The sequence below is a fragment of the Xyrauchen texanus genome, chromosome 24, assembly GCF_025860055.1.
Source record: "Xyrauchen texanus isolate HMW12.3.18 chromosome 24, RBS_HiC_50CHRs, whole genome shotgun sequence".
In the NCBI taxonomy this organism is placed as follows: Eukaryota; Metazoa; Chordata; class Actinopteri; order Cypriniformes; family Catostomidae; genus Xyrauchen; species Xyrauchen texanus.
The window spans coordinates 4,064,246-4,079,163 of record NC_068299.1 but is presented as its reverse complement, the minus strand read 5'-3'; the positions used below and the strand labels follow the sequence as shown (position 1 = coordinate 4,079,163).

At 41.6% G+C, this 14,918-nt stretch overlaps 1 protein-coding gene across 5 annotated transcripts in view; it reads left to right on the top strand.

Moving 5' to 3' along the window:
- Nucleotides 1–14,918, top strand: part of tmem63ba (transmembrane protein 63Ba) — a 55,158-nt gene that overhangs the window by 3,966 nt on the left and 36,274 nt on the right. For 3 of the 5 annotated variants that reach the window (XM_052089979.1, XM_052089978.1, XM_052089974.1), the window contains exons 2-3: nucleotides 11,864–12,091; nucleotides 13,064–13,143. In XM_052089979.1, coding sequence (XP_051945939.1) covers nucleotides 11,897–12,091; nucleotides 13,064–13,143 — 275 coding nt within the window. In that variant the 5' untranslated portion in view covers nucleotides 11,864–11,896. Of the gene's footprint in view, nucleotides 1–11,268; nucleotides 11,304–11,863; nucleotides 12,092–13,063; nucleotides 13,144–14,918 lie in introns of those variants that run through there. The other 2 variants (XM_052089976.1, XM_052089975.1) reach the window with 2 other exon arrangements.

The following is a 14,918-nucleotide window of genomic DNA, read 5'->3' as shown; positions in this document are numbered from 1 at the left end:
CTACCTGTTGCTAGTGCTCATGCACACACTCCATAGGGATGCGAGCGAGTGAGCATCAGCCAAAACAAAGATGTAACGTACAAAGAGACTGAACGTGATTCACCGGCATCATGCTGACAGATGAGGTAGCATAATTCAAATTACACAGTTATGATTGTTTTACTACAAACTTTGAGACTAAACTAAAACTGCTTATCAGCTAACATAGCATACTGATACACACATACAGCTACATACTACCGAACTATACCAGACAGTTTACTGTTATGTTGCACTATTGTATGTTTTGTATGTCATATGTTTTACTACGATCAAGAAACCAGCGTATTTGCTTAAATTTATCCTGTATACCTGACTTTTAATATAAAGAGAATATTGTTTAAATTATTTGAAAGTTTAGAAGCAAGGTAGCTTGCAATTCGCTAGCGTTAACAGGCAAGATCTAGTTAGTTAAAATTAAACAGATCAATCCTTATGGTGCTATATTTCACATGCATTACATTTACATTTATGCATTTGGCAGACGCTTTTATCCAAAGCGACTTACAGTGCAATTATTACAGGGACAATCCCCCCCGAACAACCTGGAGTTAAGTGCCTTGCTCAAGGACACAATGGTGGTGGCCGTGGGGTTGAACCAGTGACCTGATTAACAGCCCTGTGCTTTAGCCACTACGCCACCACCACATGCTTTGCAGTTATGTAAGTTTACCTGTCTAATAAGAAGAACGCCTATTCAGGGTCGGACGAAGGAAGGAAGGTCCCTCCAGGAATCAAATGCCCTGCCGATGTTCACTCTAGTTTCCGCTCGACCACGATCACGTTCCCGCTTAGCCTGATGGGATTCAGTAGATAAATGTTTTTTTGTTGTTGTTGTTTTTGGCTTACTATGAGTTTGTGTAGGAGTTGGTGTTGTGCTGAGAGTCAGCTGTTTGCTGGATTCCATCTCTAAGATAACGTTACCTAGTGTTGCAGTTTGTTGTTGCTGTTGAATAGCGGAAGAGAAGGGAGTACTGAGGCAAGGCTCTCAGGAGCGCACATAAACATCACATCCTTTTGATTTTCCCGGCAAAACTGACCAGCTCCCATTGCATGAAAATCAGTCTACAGGCTTTAATAGGCAACCTAGGAAGTCCGGGAAGGGCTCATATTTTAAATTGCGTTACAAGCCGTTCACACATTGGCAAAAAAATACATATATAAAAAGATATTCCATTAACGTAATGTTACTCCATTAGTCAATAAGAGGCCAGAGCAAGATTGTGAGCTAGTTAATTATTTATATCAAATGTAGTGTCTTTGTGTGAGTGTGTGTTGTCAAACTTGTTGTGGTCAGAACTTTCAGTTCAGTTTAGAAGTTAACAAGTGTCAGCATGTTACTAGAAAGCACATGCTTCGCTCTAGTTTCTAAAGCATTGTTCAGAATCAGTTCTCATTAATCTGTTGACCATATTTTCAGACTTGTTAGAATCAGGTGAAAGTGCAACAAAAATCAACCGCACTTAACATTACAACATCAAAATTCTGTCGATGTAGGACCTTCATGAGTTTTGAAAGTGCACATTGACCAATATCACAAGGTCCATTGCTGAATCAATGTTGTTTTGAGGATACTAATGAAGGTATCCACTTTGCGTTGTGGTCCTTCTCATCCTGTCAAGGTTTATCTTGTGATTTTTGTACTTTATCCTGCTTATGACATGGCTATGTACCAAATAAATGAATTAAAATTACAAGAAAGTATAAAGTAGAAATTATTTTATTATGTCCGAAGAAAGACGGATGGTGGAGGGGTATGAGACATGGAACTAGCACAGCTATGTAGCAACTCAGTTGCCCGGGACAATGGCTCAATTGAACAGTTAAAAGCTAGCATATTAAAAAAAAAATTCCACCTCTGCTTTTTTAACTATTCAAAGTGTACTCTTTGGACCAAGCCTGTACTAGGGATGTCCCGATCAGCTTTGGCCCCCGATCCTGATCCGATATTTAAATATTAAATATCTGCCGATACCAAGTCCTGATCCGATACTTGTATTTGCCTAGATAATAGAGCTGCAGACTGTTTTTTTGTTTGTTTAAAAAAATAACTAATTAAACAAAGTAACTAAAAGATGTATTCAGCTTAGTGCATTTAACTTAGTGCAGCTAGCAGCTTTTAGTGCAGCTTTTTAAAAATAAAATTCACATATAAAATCAACTTCTACTTAGAATGGTGTAATAGCTTAATTTAACTTTAATATTCAGGTACAAAAATAAATCACAAATCTACTGAGTGCTGTATGGATGAATATAAATCTTACATACTCTAACAAATGGTGTAAACAGTTTGACTTGAATAGTCACAACAAAAAATGTATTCTATAAAAACGAATTCAAAATTTCGCAATTCCACTTAAAAGTGGCGAAACAGTTACTCTTGAACAGGCCCAAGTTCAACAATAATGAAACAGTTATTAATAGTTCTATTGTCAATATCAAAATATCATTGTGACATACTGACAACCAGTAAAAACCATGAAAGAAAAATATATTCATAACAAGCTCTAAAACTGCTCCAGTGAGAAATCATTAATATCTATGGTCCGTTTGCTGTAACACAAATCACTAATTATTAAGCAAATGCATGAAGACGCGGTATCGTTAAATGGTTATATTGATTATTAGTGGTATTTTGACCAACATTAATCAGATTTAAATTGGGATGAGTGACTGATGATGAGATATTGACATCTTTGACACAGAGAGCGCTCATGTTAAAGAGAGTAAAGCAAAAAGTGCTCATGATTGCTCAAACAGTCTCTATCACTCAACACAACGTCTGATTGTCACAACTCAAGTGTCAAGTGGTCAAGTGGTTTTATTGTCGTTTCAACCATATACAGTTAGTACGGTACACAGCAAAACGAGACAACGTTCCTCCAGGACCATGGTGCTACATAAAAACAACAAAGGACCAACATAGGACCACATGAGACTACACAACGAAATAAAATACCTATATAAACTACCTATATATACCTATATAAAGTGCACGTGCAAACATGTGCAAAAAGTACAGGACAGTACAACAAATTACTGACAATGAACAGGACAATAGACAGTGCAGCGCCGACCAGTACTCAGTAGTGCAAAAAGATGACAGTTTCTAAATGTAAACATAACATACTATGAGATAGTGTTCTATGCACATAGCAGTTATTGAGGTAGCAGACAGTTATAAAGTGACAGTAATTAAAGTGCAACTCAGGACACGTGTGTGTCAAACCAGTCTCTGAGTATTGAGGAGTCTGATGGCTTGGGGAAGAAGCTGTTACACAGTCTGGCCGTGAGGGCCCGAATGCTTCGGTACCTCTTGCCAGACGGGAGGAGGGTAAAGAGTTTGTGTGAGGGGTGTGTGGGGTCAGTCCACAATGCTGGTTGCTTTGTGGATACAGTGTTTTTTGTAAATGTCTTTGATGGAGGGAAGAGAGACCCCGATGATCTTCTCAGCTGTCCTCACTATCCTCTGCAGGGCTTTGCGGTCCGAAACGGTGCAAGTCCCAAACCAGGCAGTGATGCAGCTGCTCAGGATGCTCTCAATAGTCCCTCTATAGAATGTAGTGAGGATGGAGGTTGGGAGATGTGCTTTCCTCAGCCTTCGAAGAAAGTAGAGACGCTGCTGGGCTTTCTTGGTGATAGAGCTGGTGTTGAGGGACCAGGTGAGGTTCTCCGCCAAGTGAACACCAAGGAATTTGGTGCTTTTGACGATCTCCACAGAGGAGCCGTCGATGTTCAGCGGAGTGTGTTCACCTTGTGCTCTCCTAAAGTCAACAACCATCTCTTTTGTTTTGTCGACATTCAGGGACAGGTTGTTGGCTCTACACCAGTTCGTCAGCCGCTGCACCTCCTCTCTGTATGCTGACTCGTTGTTCTTGCTGATGAGACCCACCACGGTCGTGTCATCGGCGAACTTGATGATGTGATTCGAGCTGTGCATTGCTGCACAGTCGTGAGTCAGCAGAGTGAACAGCAGTGGACTGAGCACACAGCCCTGGGGGCCCCAGTGCTCAGTGTGGTGGTGGTGGAGATGCTGTTCCCAATCCGGACTGACTGAGGTCTCCCAGTCAGGAAGTCCAGGATCCAGTTGCAGAGGGAGGTGTCCAGGCCCAGCAGGTTCAGCTTTCCAATCAGGTGCTGGGGAATGATTGTGTTGAATGCTGAGCTGAAATCTATGAACAGCATTCGAACGTATGAGTCCTTATTGTCTAGGTGGGTGAGGGCCAGATGGAGGGTTGTGGTGATGGCATCGTCCGTTGAACGGTTTGAACGATCACGCAAACTGCAGTGGGTCTAGTGAGGGGGCAGCTGGGTCTTAATCTGCCTCATGACGAGCCTCTCGAAGCACTTCATGATGATGGGTGTAAGTGCGACGGGACGGTAGTCGTTGAGGCAGGACACTGAAGACTTCTTTGGCATGGGGATGATGGTGGTGGCCTTGAAGCACGTTGGAACAATGGCGCTGCTCAGAGAGATGTTGAAGATGTCGGTAAGAACATCTGCTAGCTGGTCTGCACATCCTCTGAGCACTCTGCCAGGAATGTTGTCTGGTCCAGCAGCCTTCCGTGGGTTGACTCTACGTAGAGTTTTCCTCACATCTGCCGTGGTAAGACAGAGCACCTGGTCGTTGGGAGGAGGGGTGGACTTCCTCGCCATCACGTCGTTCTGCACTTCAAACCGAGCGTAGAAGTCGTTCAGCGCATCTGGAAGGGAGGCATCTTTGTCACAGGCAACTGATGTTGTCCTGTAGTTGGTGATGGCCTGCCACATGCGCCGCGTGTCACCACTGTCCTGGAAGTGACTGTGGATTCTCTGGGCGTGTGCGCGCTTTGCCTCTCTGATTGCCCGTGACAGTTAGGCCCTAGCTGTTCTTAGGGCTGCCTTATCGCCTGCTCTGAAGGCGGAGTCTCGGACCTCAGCAGCGTCGCGACCTCCGCAGTCATCCACGGCTTCTGGTTGGAGCGTGTGGTGATGGTCTTGAGAAAGTGACATCATCAATGCACTTGCTGATGTAGCTGGTCACTGATGCTGTGTATTCCTCCAAGTTGGTAGAATCGCCATATGTTGCAGCCTCCCTGAACATGTGCCAGTCAGTACACTCAAAACAGTCCTGAAGAGCAGAGATGGCTCCTGCTGGCCAGGTTTTCACCTGCTTCTGAAGCGGTTTTGTGCGCCTGACGAGCCGGTCTGTATGCTGGAATTAACATAACAGAGATGTGGTCTGAGTAGCCGAGGTGGGGGCGGGGCTCCGCCCGGCAGCGCCTGGGATGTTTGTGTAAACGAGATCAAGCCGTTCAGCCCTCTCGTTGCAAAGTCCACATACTGATGGAATTTAGGGAGCAATGTCTTGAGATTTGCATGGTTGAAATCTCCGGCGACAATAAACAGTCCGTCGGGGTGAGCGTTCTGCAGTTCAGCTCATAGCCCCATACAGTTCACAGAGCTTCCTTAGCGTTAGCGCTGGGGGAATGTAAACTCGGTTATGCAAACAGTGGTGAATTCCGTGGTAGATAAAAAGGTCTGCATCTAACAGTCACAAGCTCCAACAGCGATGAACAGTAACTAGAGACTAGCATAGAGTTCTTTCACCATTCCGTGTTGATGTAAACACACAAGCCACCACCGCGAGTCTTACCGCAGAGAGCTGTATTTCTGTCGGCACGAAACGAGGCGAGCCCGTCTAGCTGAATGGCGGCATCCGGAACTCTGTCGCTGAGCCACGTCTCCGTGAAAACAAAGACGCAGCAGTCTCTAAACTCACGCTGCGTAGCCTGCTGGAGTCGGATATAGTCCAGTTTATTGTCCAGGGAGCAAACATTTGAGAGAAGGATAGATGGGAGAGCCGACCGGCTAGGGTTTGTTTTTAGCCTAGCATGGACCCCCGCCCTCTTTCCGCTTTCTCGCACACCGCTTACGACGTCCTCTCCCCCGGCCACCGGCATCAGGCGACGCCGAGGGCTGGAGGCCTGGTCTCCGCAGCAAGCAGAGTACGCGTAGCGCCTCCTGCAGGTCATCATGCAGCTTGGTTTTTGCATGAGTCTTATATTTCAGTAGTGTCTGGCGATGGTAGACATGAACACCGGTTGCTCCGATGTCCATGTGTTGCAAAAGTCGGGCTTTTTTAACAAAAATAGCACCATTGTGGATCCGGAGTGGCCGCTGCGTGCTACCGCGCCGCCATCTTGGATCATTCAGTGATGTACCATGTCATGTACCATGTATTTGCATGTTTATTTGTTGTTTAATTGTTTTTAAACCTGTTAGCAGCCTCTATATGCTCTTCCTTTTCACTGTGCAAAGAGTCCGAATAACTACCGTAACGACTCTAGAAAATGGGAAAATTAATATTCATACACATGTAATTCTTACACATTTTTAAAAACAAACCAGAATATTCATTTCAATTACATCATGTCTGAAAGTTTAAATTCGTGAATGCTTAGAATTGCCAACAACTCGGCCTCCATAGGCCATTCTGTCATGCTTCAAGGGCTGAGAAAGCACTCATTCATTAGAGGAGCAGTTTATGTGTGATTGCCTGCATGCTGCAAAAACATCAGCCCTAAATCTAGGCACGATCGCCCGATCACGGATTTAAGACGAATATCGGCTGATTTTGATCAGTGGCCGATCGATCGGGACTGTCGGGATCTCGAGCCTGTACAGATGCATGTGACGCACACGCACTACAACTCTTTTAGTACAGGCGCATATGCAGCCGATGCAGACTGTCCACGTGTCTGAAAAAACTAAGGATCTGAGATCACTTTATGTCCGACTTCCAATTTGGAAACTTGTGCGGAAATCTTCAACTCAGATTTCGCCGAGATGCAGGTGTGGCATCACGCAAGCATATCGGCACCCAGGGAGATTTACAGAGTCATTGATACATTTTTTTTATTAAATAACATCCATCAAAGTTCCTCATTACATTATCATTAAAAGCTATTTAGCAAACATTTGCAGAGACAAATTATCATAAACCTGTAGAACAAACGCTCGCGTTACAGCCTTTTATTTATCAGTTTGGTTGCCATGAGTCTTCTCTTTTGGCAATCAAGGTACTGCTGAATATCCCAACGTAATCAATATCAAAATGTAAAATAAGGCTCCTCGTTGATACGTTTGTGTATAGTTTTCACTGAATAATTAATCTAGTGAAAAGCCATATCACGCATGATCATTATCGATCATTATTTTCATATTCGAGCATTGCTGTCACTTCCGAGTACTGGAGTACTCATGCCCATCCCTACCTGTCCAGTATCTTGTGAGTTCCTGGCATCGACAGGAACTCACAAGAAATGTCTGTGTGGTTTTATGGCAACGGGCCTAATGGCCATAAAGGAGGAGGCCTGTCAGTGTTTGAGCCTCTATAATTTGGATGATTTGTAACCTGATGCTTTTATTAGAGCTTGGCTGTCACAAGCCCTGTAAGGTTTGCTGTCATGCGTAGGCTGTTTGTTTCATGACTCTGCATTAGTGTTGAGTTTAAAAGGACAGCAGCAGGGTGGATGTCCCTGCCATCTGTCACAAAACCTGAGATTCAAGTCTGACTTTTACTGGCAAGATAGATGGGCTTTTTGTAAGACTGCCCAAGTTAATTAGTTAGGGTTAGTTCTGCAAAAAATGTGAAATATTGTCATTTAATCACCCTTATGTTGTTCCAAACTCATATGACTTTCTTTCTTCTATGAAACATTAAAGGAAATGTTTAGGCCTCAGTCACTAATCACTTTCATTGCATTTTGTTTTCCATACCACTTTTTGTCTTCATTTAAATATCATAATAAACATCAAACATGTTTTGGTTGGGTATGATTTTCGCATCATTAAGCGTTTTCACTTTCATTATGGAATGTACAAGCACATTTGTTTTGCTAGAAGTTTGTCCCATCATGCCTGTAGGAAAGGACATGGCATAAAGATGGAATAAATGTGATTAACTAACCACCTTGATCTGGTTAGCCGTAGTTTGGTACAAAACCCCAGCATGTGACTTTCTCTCCCTCATCACCTTTATATACTGTATTTATTTTCCATTTGGGAATGTCAGAGCTGCTCTGTCACAGTTAACATAAACTTCATTCTTCTGCATTATTCCGCACTGGACAGCCATTGTGTGTATATATTGCTTTAGCAGATTCCTTGCATTCTTTGTGCATTATATGAGCATAGCAAGCCGAACTTTAAATGACCACTGGAATAATTGGTAACTTTTTAAACCTTATTCACCAAAAATATGCAGACATCATCATCATCTAGCAGCAAGCTAGTTTTTTTAATTTTCTGAAGAAAATGTGAGCTATGCCCTTGTAAAAGTGCCACTACATTGCTGGGGAATGTACTTGGTTACTAGGTTGTTGCTATGCGGTTGCTAAGGTGATCTTGAGTTGTTTTGCTATGCAGGTCCTAGTATGTTGTGGTTGGTTGCTAGGGAGTTCTATAAAATAAAGCGCAACAGTTGGGTACCGGAAGTAAAACTGTAATCATGTTTTCCATACGGCAGTTGATTTTTAACAATAACTTATAAAGACAGACCTACCATGAGCTCAGCAGTTGTTAATGGACGGTATATGCTTTTGTTGAAGCCATCCCTCTGCGCTGTTTCAACTTCATTTAAAAAAAATAAACAAACCCGATTAATAGAGTGCAACAGTCTTGTTCCGGAAGTAAATATCCCATTCTTTTATCGCATAGCCAAATACATTTTCAACAATAACTTATAAACATTTAGAGGCAGATCTACTGTGAGCTTCGAGGTTGTTCATCCATGATATATGCTTCTGTTGAAACCATCCGTCTGCGTTATTTAAAATTCATTGTTTAAAAATCGTGTTTTATAGTGGAATTCATGGTAAACAACTACATTACCCATGATCCAGCTGAGAAAGTTTCACCAATCAGAGAATCGCAGCCAACAAAGCCTGTAAAACGTGCCTCAAAGCCACCGCCCACTCCCTTAAGGCGCTGTGAATGATGTAATTATGTCGGTGTCACTTCACCCTTAAACTGATCATCTAATTTTGTAGATATCAGAATCTTTATCAATAAACATAAAATATATTGTTTTTACACTTATAATCAAGAACCTAAAATTAATCGTTTTCTATATTCCCATCGTTTTTTATTCAAGTACATTATTTGCAATGCTTCATGGGATTGTAATCTGTGGCCTCATGATAGACGGTAAGTACACAGCCTTGTACCTTTGTCTTTTTGCCTCATTTTCAAATACTTTTTTGCCTCAAAACAAAGTATGTAATGTTGCGATTCACCTTGGAGTTGATTGGTTTGGTTTATTGTTCAGAACTCTTTGATGAAGGATTTTATGAAATCCATAAAAAAAATGTAAATATGGGAAAAATACTTCTGGAATCAAATTGGCTGAAAATGTGTACTGGCACTGTTGTGCTCTATTCCTTGAAGTTGTTTTGCCCACATAAAAGTTGCAAGTCTTAGAAAAGCAATAGCACAAGATTTAAGGTTTACTATACATAACATTCATGTCTGTAAAACAGATGTTTCATTCTTAGGATAAGGGGTTCGTTTTAAATCCCTAACCCTAAGTATGAGCAATAGTAGAACTGATACATGCCTTAGCAAACGCCACTATTTCATTAGATCTGTTCATTTCTTCAAGCCAGTTTAAGTATTTGAAGTACACACCACTAGCTCAGAAGTTTACACTGTGTTCCCTAGAGAAGAACTTGGTGCATTTGTTACATTTTACCATTGAGAGACTGCTTGAACCAGCTAACTTCTGTTTATTGTCAAGCTGTTTTGTGGCTGGTGTCACTGTAGGAGGAATATAGATGTGTTTGTGTTGAGCCAATGTCAGCAGGCCAGTGCACTGTGCATTTTGTGTTAAAAAGAAATCTTGGTGGTCTCTGGATCTTTTAATGTGGAGATCAGTTTTCAGTTACCTACTTACTAAAAAGATTGTATACTGTTACATAAGTCACACCTTGCATACTATTGTCCCCACTGAGAAGCGTGCGTGGGTGTGTGGAGTTGAGGCAGATTTATTATTCAGCTGTGGCTCATGTGTGTTGTTTTTTTTCCTCACGTATTCTCTGATACATTGCCTGTCCTGAACCAGTTTATCCTGTCTAAAACCGTTCTCTTTAGTTTCTGAAGAAGCGGCCTCATTGTTTGTTTTTGTGGCATGTGTCATTTCTATCTTTAAATATGCCAACTCGTCAATTAATCGCTTCAAACAATCTGTTCAGCTATAAGACCCTGTGTCCACCTGGTATTAAAATGCGTTTTGGGTGATCTGATTACATGTGGTCAGTAGGGTTGCAGCGGTATACCAGTTTCACAGGATACCATGGTTTGAAAATTGATGGTTATCATACCATGTACTTTTGTTTATCTATGGTATTGAGAAAAAAATGCAACCGGACGGAGAATCTCACATGCTCACACGTGCGCATCTCCTTTCCTCCTCGACTGTCTGTCAGACTCGTCAACTTGCCACATACACACACACGCAGCGGAGAAAATGTCTGAGAGAGGCGAGGGGTCTGACATAAGTGAGTGTGTGTGTGTGTGAGTTGGAGTGTTTCTCAACTGGTGGGTCGCAGGTCTATTTGGACTGGGTCACGGACAGCAGGGAAGGAACAATGCCATAGTTCTTCCATTGAAGATATTTCGGCGGCCGTCCAAGTGATAGCCTGTTTAGGGCTGCCAAGGCAGATTTAATGATAATCTCACAATCAGCTAAATGCTTCTCATCTGCACTTTCGCACGAGTGTAACGGAACCAGCTCGCGATCATGATATACTCTGCTATCTTGCGCTTCCCTCGATATTGTGCAGACCTCAAGACTGATGTGACCGATTTCAATTCTAGTGAGACTTTTCTAGTTTAAAGCGTTACGGAGGAAGTCAAGTCAAACCTCTCAAACAGTAGGCAGCCCTGACATACCAAACAGCACTGAGGAGGAAAAGAGCAACACTGTGTTGTGCGCTAAATTCTTTGAACGTATCGCATTTAAAATATAAACGCTAACCCATCCTGTATGCGTCCTAGCAGCAGTGAAGCACCTCCCCTCACCTGTCAGTCATCCACTGCTCTAAAACAAGAGTTTAAACTTTGTCGGTTATGAGCAGTTTAAAGGGAAATTACCGGCCGATCGGAAAATTAAAAAAAGTGGATACAAACACAAGAACTTAACGGATCTTCTTCAGTGTGTCTTGATATCAACATGCACGGACACTTGTGAGAAGCACGTACATCTACAGCTCAGTTTAACACAGGTAATTAACTCAAATAAAATTTCTGCTCAATGTTGCTTTTGTGCTTCGATTAAATTGCAGCTGCATCAGGGAGAAATAGTGCTCAGATTTTTTCACACTTTTTCTCTTTCTGACTTTGGTGAGGTTTATTTTCTTCCAGTAACACACTGACATAGTGGTTGATGTATTTCGTCATGAAACAGTCCCTCCCCTCCAAATCCGATCACAAGTGGTCACAGAAGACGCATTTAAAAGACCAGGTGTAAACAGCGATGTGACCTCGCCTGACCACATTTGATCGGATAACCGAGACACATCTTAATACCAGGTGGAAACGGGGTCTAAATGATATGCCAGTTCTTAAGAAGGCCTTGGAGTTTTAAATGGTCATTACATAATTCCTGTACTTTCATTATTTCATAGTTCTACTGGCTTTACTATTATTCTAAAATGTGGTATATGGTAATAAAGAATATGCAGGTGTATCCAAACTTATCCCTGGTCATGTGCACTTGCCAAGAAGTCATTTGGACCTTTCAGTAGCTTTGCCTCAATGCTATAATCTGTCTGTTGTCTGTTAGCAGGTGGTGCTTCAGGATGCTGCAGTGCTAAGGATGCTAGTTGTCGTAGCTCTGCTCACGATGGCTGGGATGGGTGAAGCTGAGGTCTGCACAGACCTGGAGAACTGCTCCAGCGCCAACAGCTCCAAGGACTGGTGCTACACGGGCCGGATCCGCAGCACCGTGCTTCAGGGCCTGCCCTTCGGAGGAGTGCCCACCGTTCTCGCCCTTGACTTTATGTTCTTCTTGGTGCGCTGAGTGTAGCTTACAGTAGTTTATGTTTGTTTGTCATACATGTGTCAAAATGTGTCATTTAAAGTCAACATGAAATCAAAATTGACCTTATTTACTTTCTTAAAGTCCAGTGAACTGCCTTGACAAGCGCAGTTTTCTCTGGTGTGTTTACGTAGTTCATAGTGAAACATGAAATTGGCATGGGACATGTCGAACAGCTTGTCCCTTTTTTACAAATAGCCTATTGGCTTTAGTTTACCATCTGAAAAACCGCTTTCTTTGCATCCAGCTCACACGTTCCATTCTGAAGTGATCATCCCTATGCACTATTCCATTCAAAAACAATTAGCCTCCACTGTGAGAGCTTATGAGGGCCATAAGGTGACAATGGTCATTCAGATCTCACCTTTTAAGTGATTATTATTAGAAATTCTGGTGGGAACGACCCTAGAGCACGGGTTGTTCTCCTTTCGAAGTGCTCTGCGAAGGTATCATCGGCACCAATTAAAACACAGAAAGGCATGCTGCCGGGTGTAAGGGGTGTGTGTGCATTCTCGTTCTTGAAAGCATTTGATTGGACCATTTCTCAGCAGCGTTGTGATGTCATGACATTTCCTTGGTCTTTTTAGCCGGAAGATAGAGACTGCAAAATTGTAATAAAAATTGTCAACGTTTTGAAGTACTGTATACTATCATATATATGACCTTAACTTCGGGCGACCCCACGTCCTTCTGCAGGGACATTTGTTTTTGGCTTCGCTTTGCGCAACAGATCATTTGAATTCATTTAAACTGACTGATCTCAGTTCAGAAGACTCTGTGCTGTCAGTAAAAGGATAAACTTTCAATTTTGTCGAGTCATGTGACAAAAAACATGGAGCCAATCACAGCAGAGTTTGTCTTTGGGAGAAAGTGTTTTGAAAGCATGTCTGAAATTAGATGAATTTAGTTGTATAATGTGTATGTTCTGTGTGCTGTGCTCTTTAGGCGCTGCTGTGTATATTCTCACTCTTGCGGAAAGTGGCGTGGGATTATGGCCGTCTCGCATTGGTATCGGACGCTGACAGGTAAAATTATTTCATGCAATAACTTTCAATAATACCTAATAATTTTTTTTTTATTCTGCATATTTATTTCAGTGCCACCATAATAAGACTATTTTAATGTAATATATATATATATATATATATAAACGTTTTTTTCCTTTATTTTTTTTTTTACGTACATTTCCTTCCCAAATAATTTTTATTGTAATGCACAATTGTTTTTTATTAAAATAAGCATAATTTAAATTCAGTACAATAAATACTACCATGAGGCATACTTGCAATTGTACTTTACAATTTAAATAGTTTTTATGATAATCATTATTTTAATAATAATAATTTTGCAGTAAAAAAAAAAACAATTATAATTCGGTATTTTTTGTTGTTGTTTTTTACAGATGTTATGACATTTTGATAGAAAATGTGCTTCAATGTTATGAAAATTGTGTTACAATTCCTCAAAGTTAATGATCCTAAAAACATGATTAATTTTTCTTTATGCCAAATTTGATTTTTGTATTTATGTACTAATAATTTTGGGCTGAAATCTGATTCTGACATTTCTTCGTGAGTTTGTCATGAGAATCACTGAAATCAGCTGTTCCTTTACAATCGAGCAAGATTTTGCTAATGTTCTTAATTGCATCTCGTTGCAGTGTTTCACCAGCACGGTTATATCCCAGTTCCCAATATCTCATTTCTCATACTGTGGCCTCAGCTGACCCCAATCTGACCCCAAACAATCACTCATCTTTGCTGTGTCGAGGGACATTCTCTGGGTTTATTACAATCGTCAGACTAGATATATGCAGCTTGACACAGGATATATCAGTCAGCTCTGATTTGGTCAGATAGAAGAGAAAATTGCTGATCCTACAGAAACATTTCTTGCGTTGAATGCCACAAGTTTGCAGCATGCTCTGGTTAGAGCCTTGTAATGGATTTAGCCTGTGCGTTTGATTCAGTTAGTAATCTGACCTCACCCTCCAATCACACATCATGCGATTTGGACACTGGTTTGAGCGGCATGTAAGTGCATGGCAGAGTGTATATGTGTAGAGATTATACAGATGTCCTGTCAGGTCATGTATCAAATACTTCTCAGCTGTCAGATGCGGCAATTCTAATTTTAGGCCGTCACTACTGGTTTAACAATGTCGTGATCCGGCTTCACAACTAAGTTTACTCTGTGTACTTCTGTTGGTGCCATTGAGATGAATAGGAATGTTAATATATAGCTCTCCAGGTATCTGAAATGCAAATAAAGACAAGTGTTTAATTTAAATACATAGTCAGTTTGTGATGAGGAGGAGGGTGGGGCCGGGACATGACTATGCACGCCCAACCCCCAATCGGGATAATCAGCCTAGGAGAGGGATAAGCACGAAGTGCTTCGTGTGGCTCTCTCTCTCCTTAACTGCCACATTCCTCTGCATTTATCCCTCTCCTCGTCTGATTAGCCCGATTGGAGGCCTGGCGTGCATAGTCACGTCCTGGCCCCACCCTCCTCCTCGTCACACAGTTATGTAACATTTTCACACAAAAAAAATGATTTACATATTTTGCTGGATAAGACTTCAGTAATCAACAAGCTATTTGTTAAGCATTCTAATCAGATACCAAATTGCCTATAACTGCTTAAAGTTCACCCATAAATTAAAATTATGTCATAATTTTCTCACCCACATGTTGTTCCAAACCTGTATGATTTTGTTGTGATGACAGAATTTAACTTTTACTTTAACATGTGTTTTTGAACATATTTGTGTCTAATGCTTATTAGCCATCAAAATGCT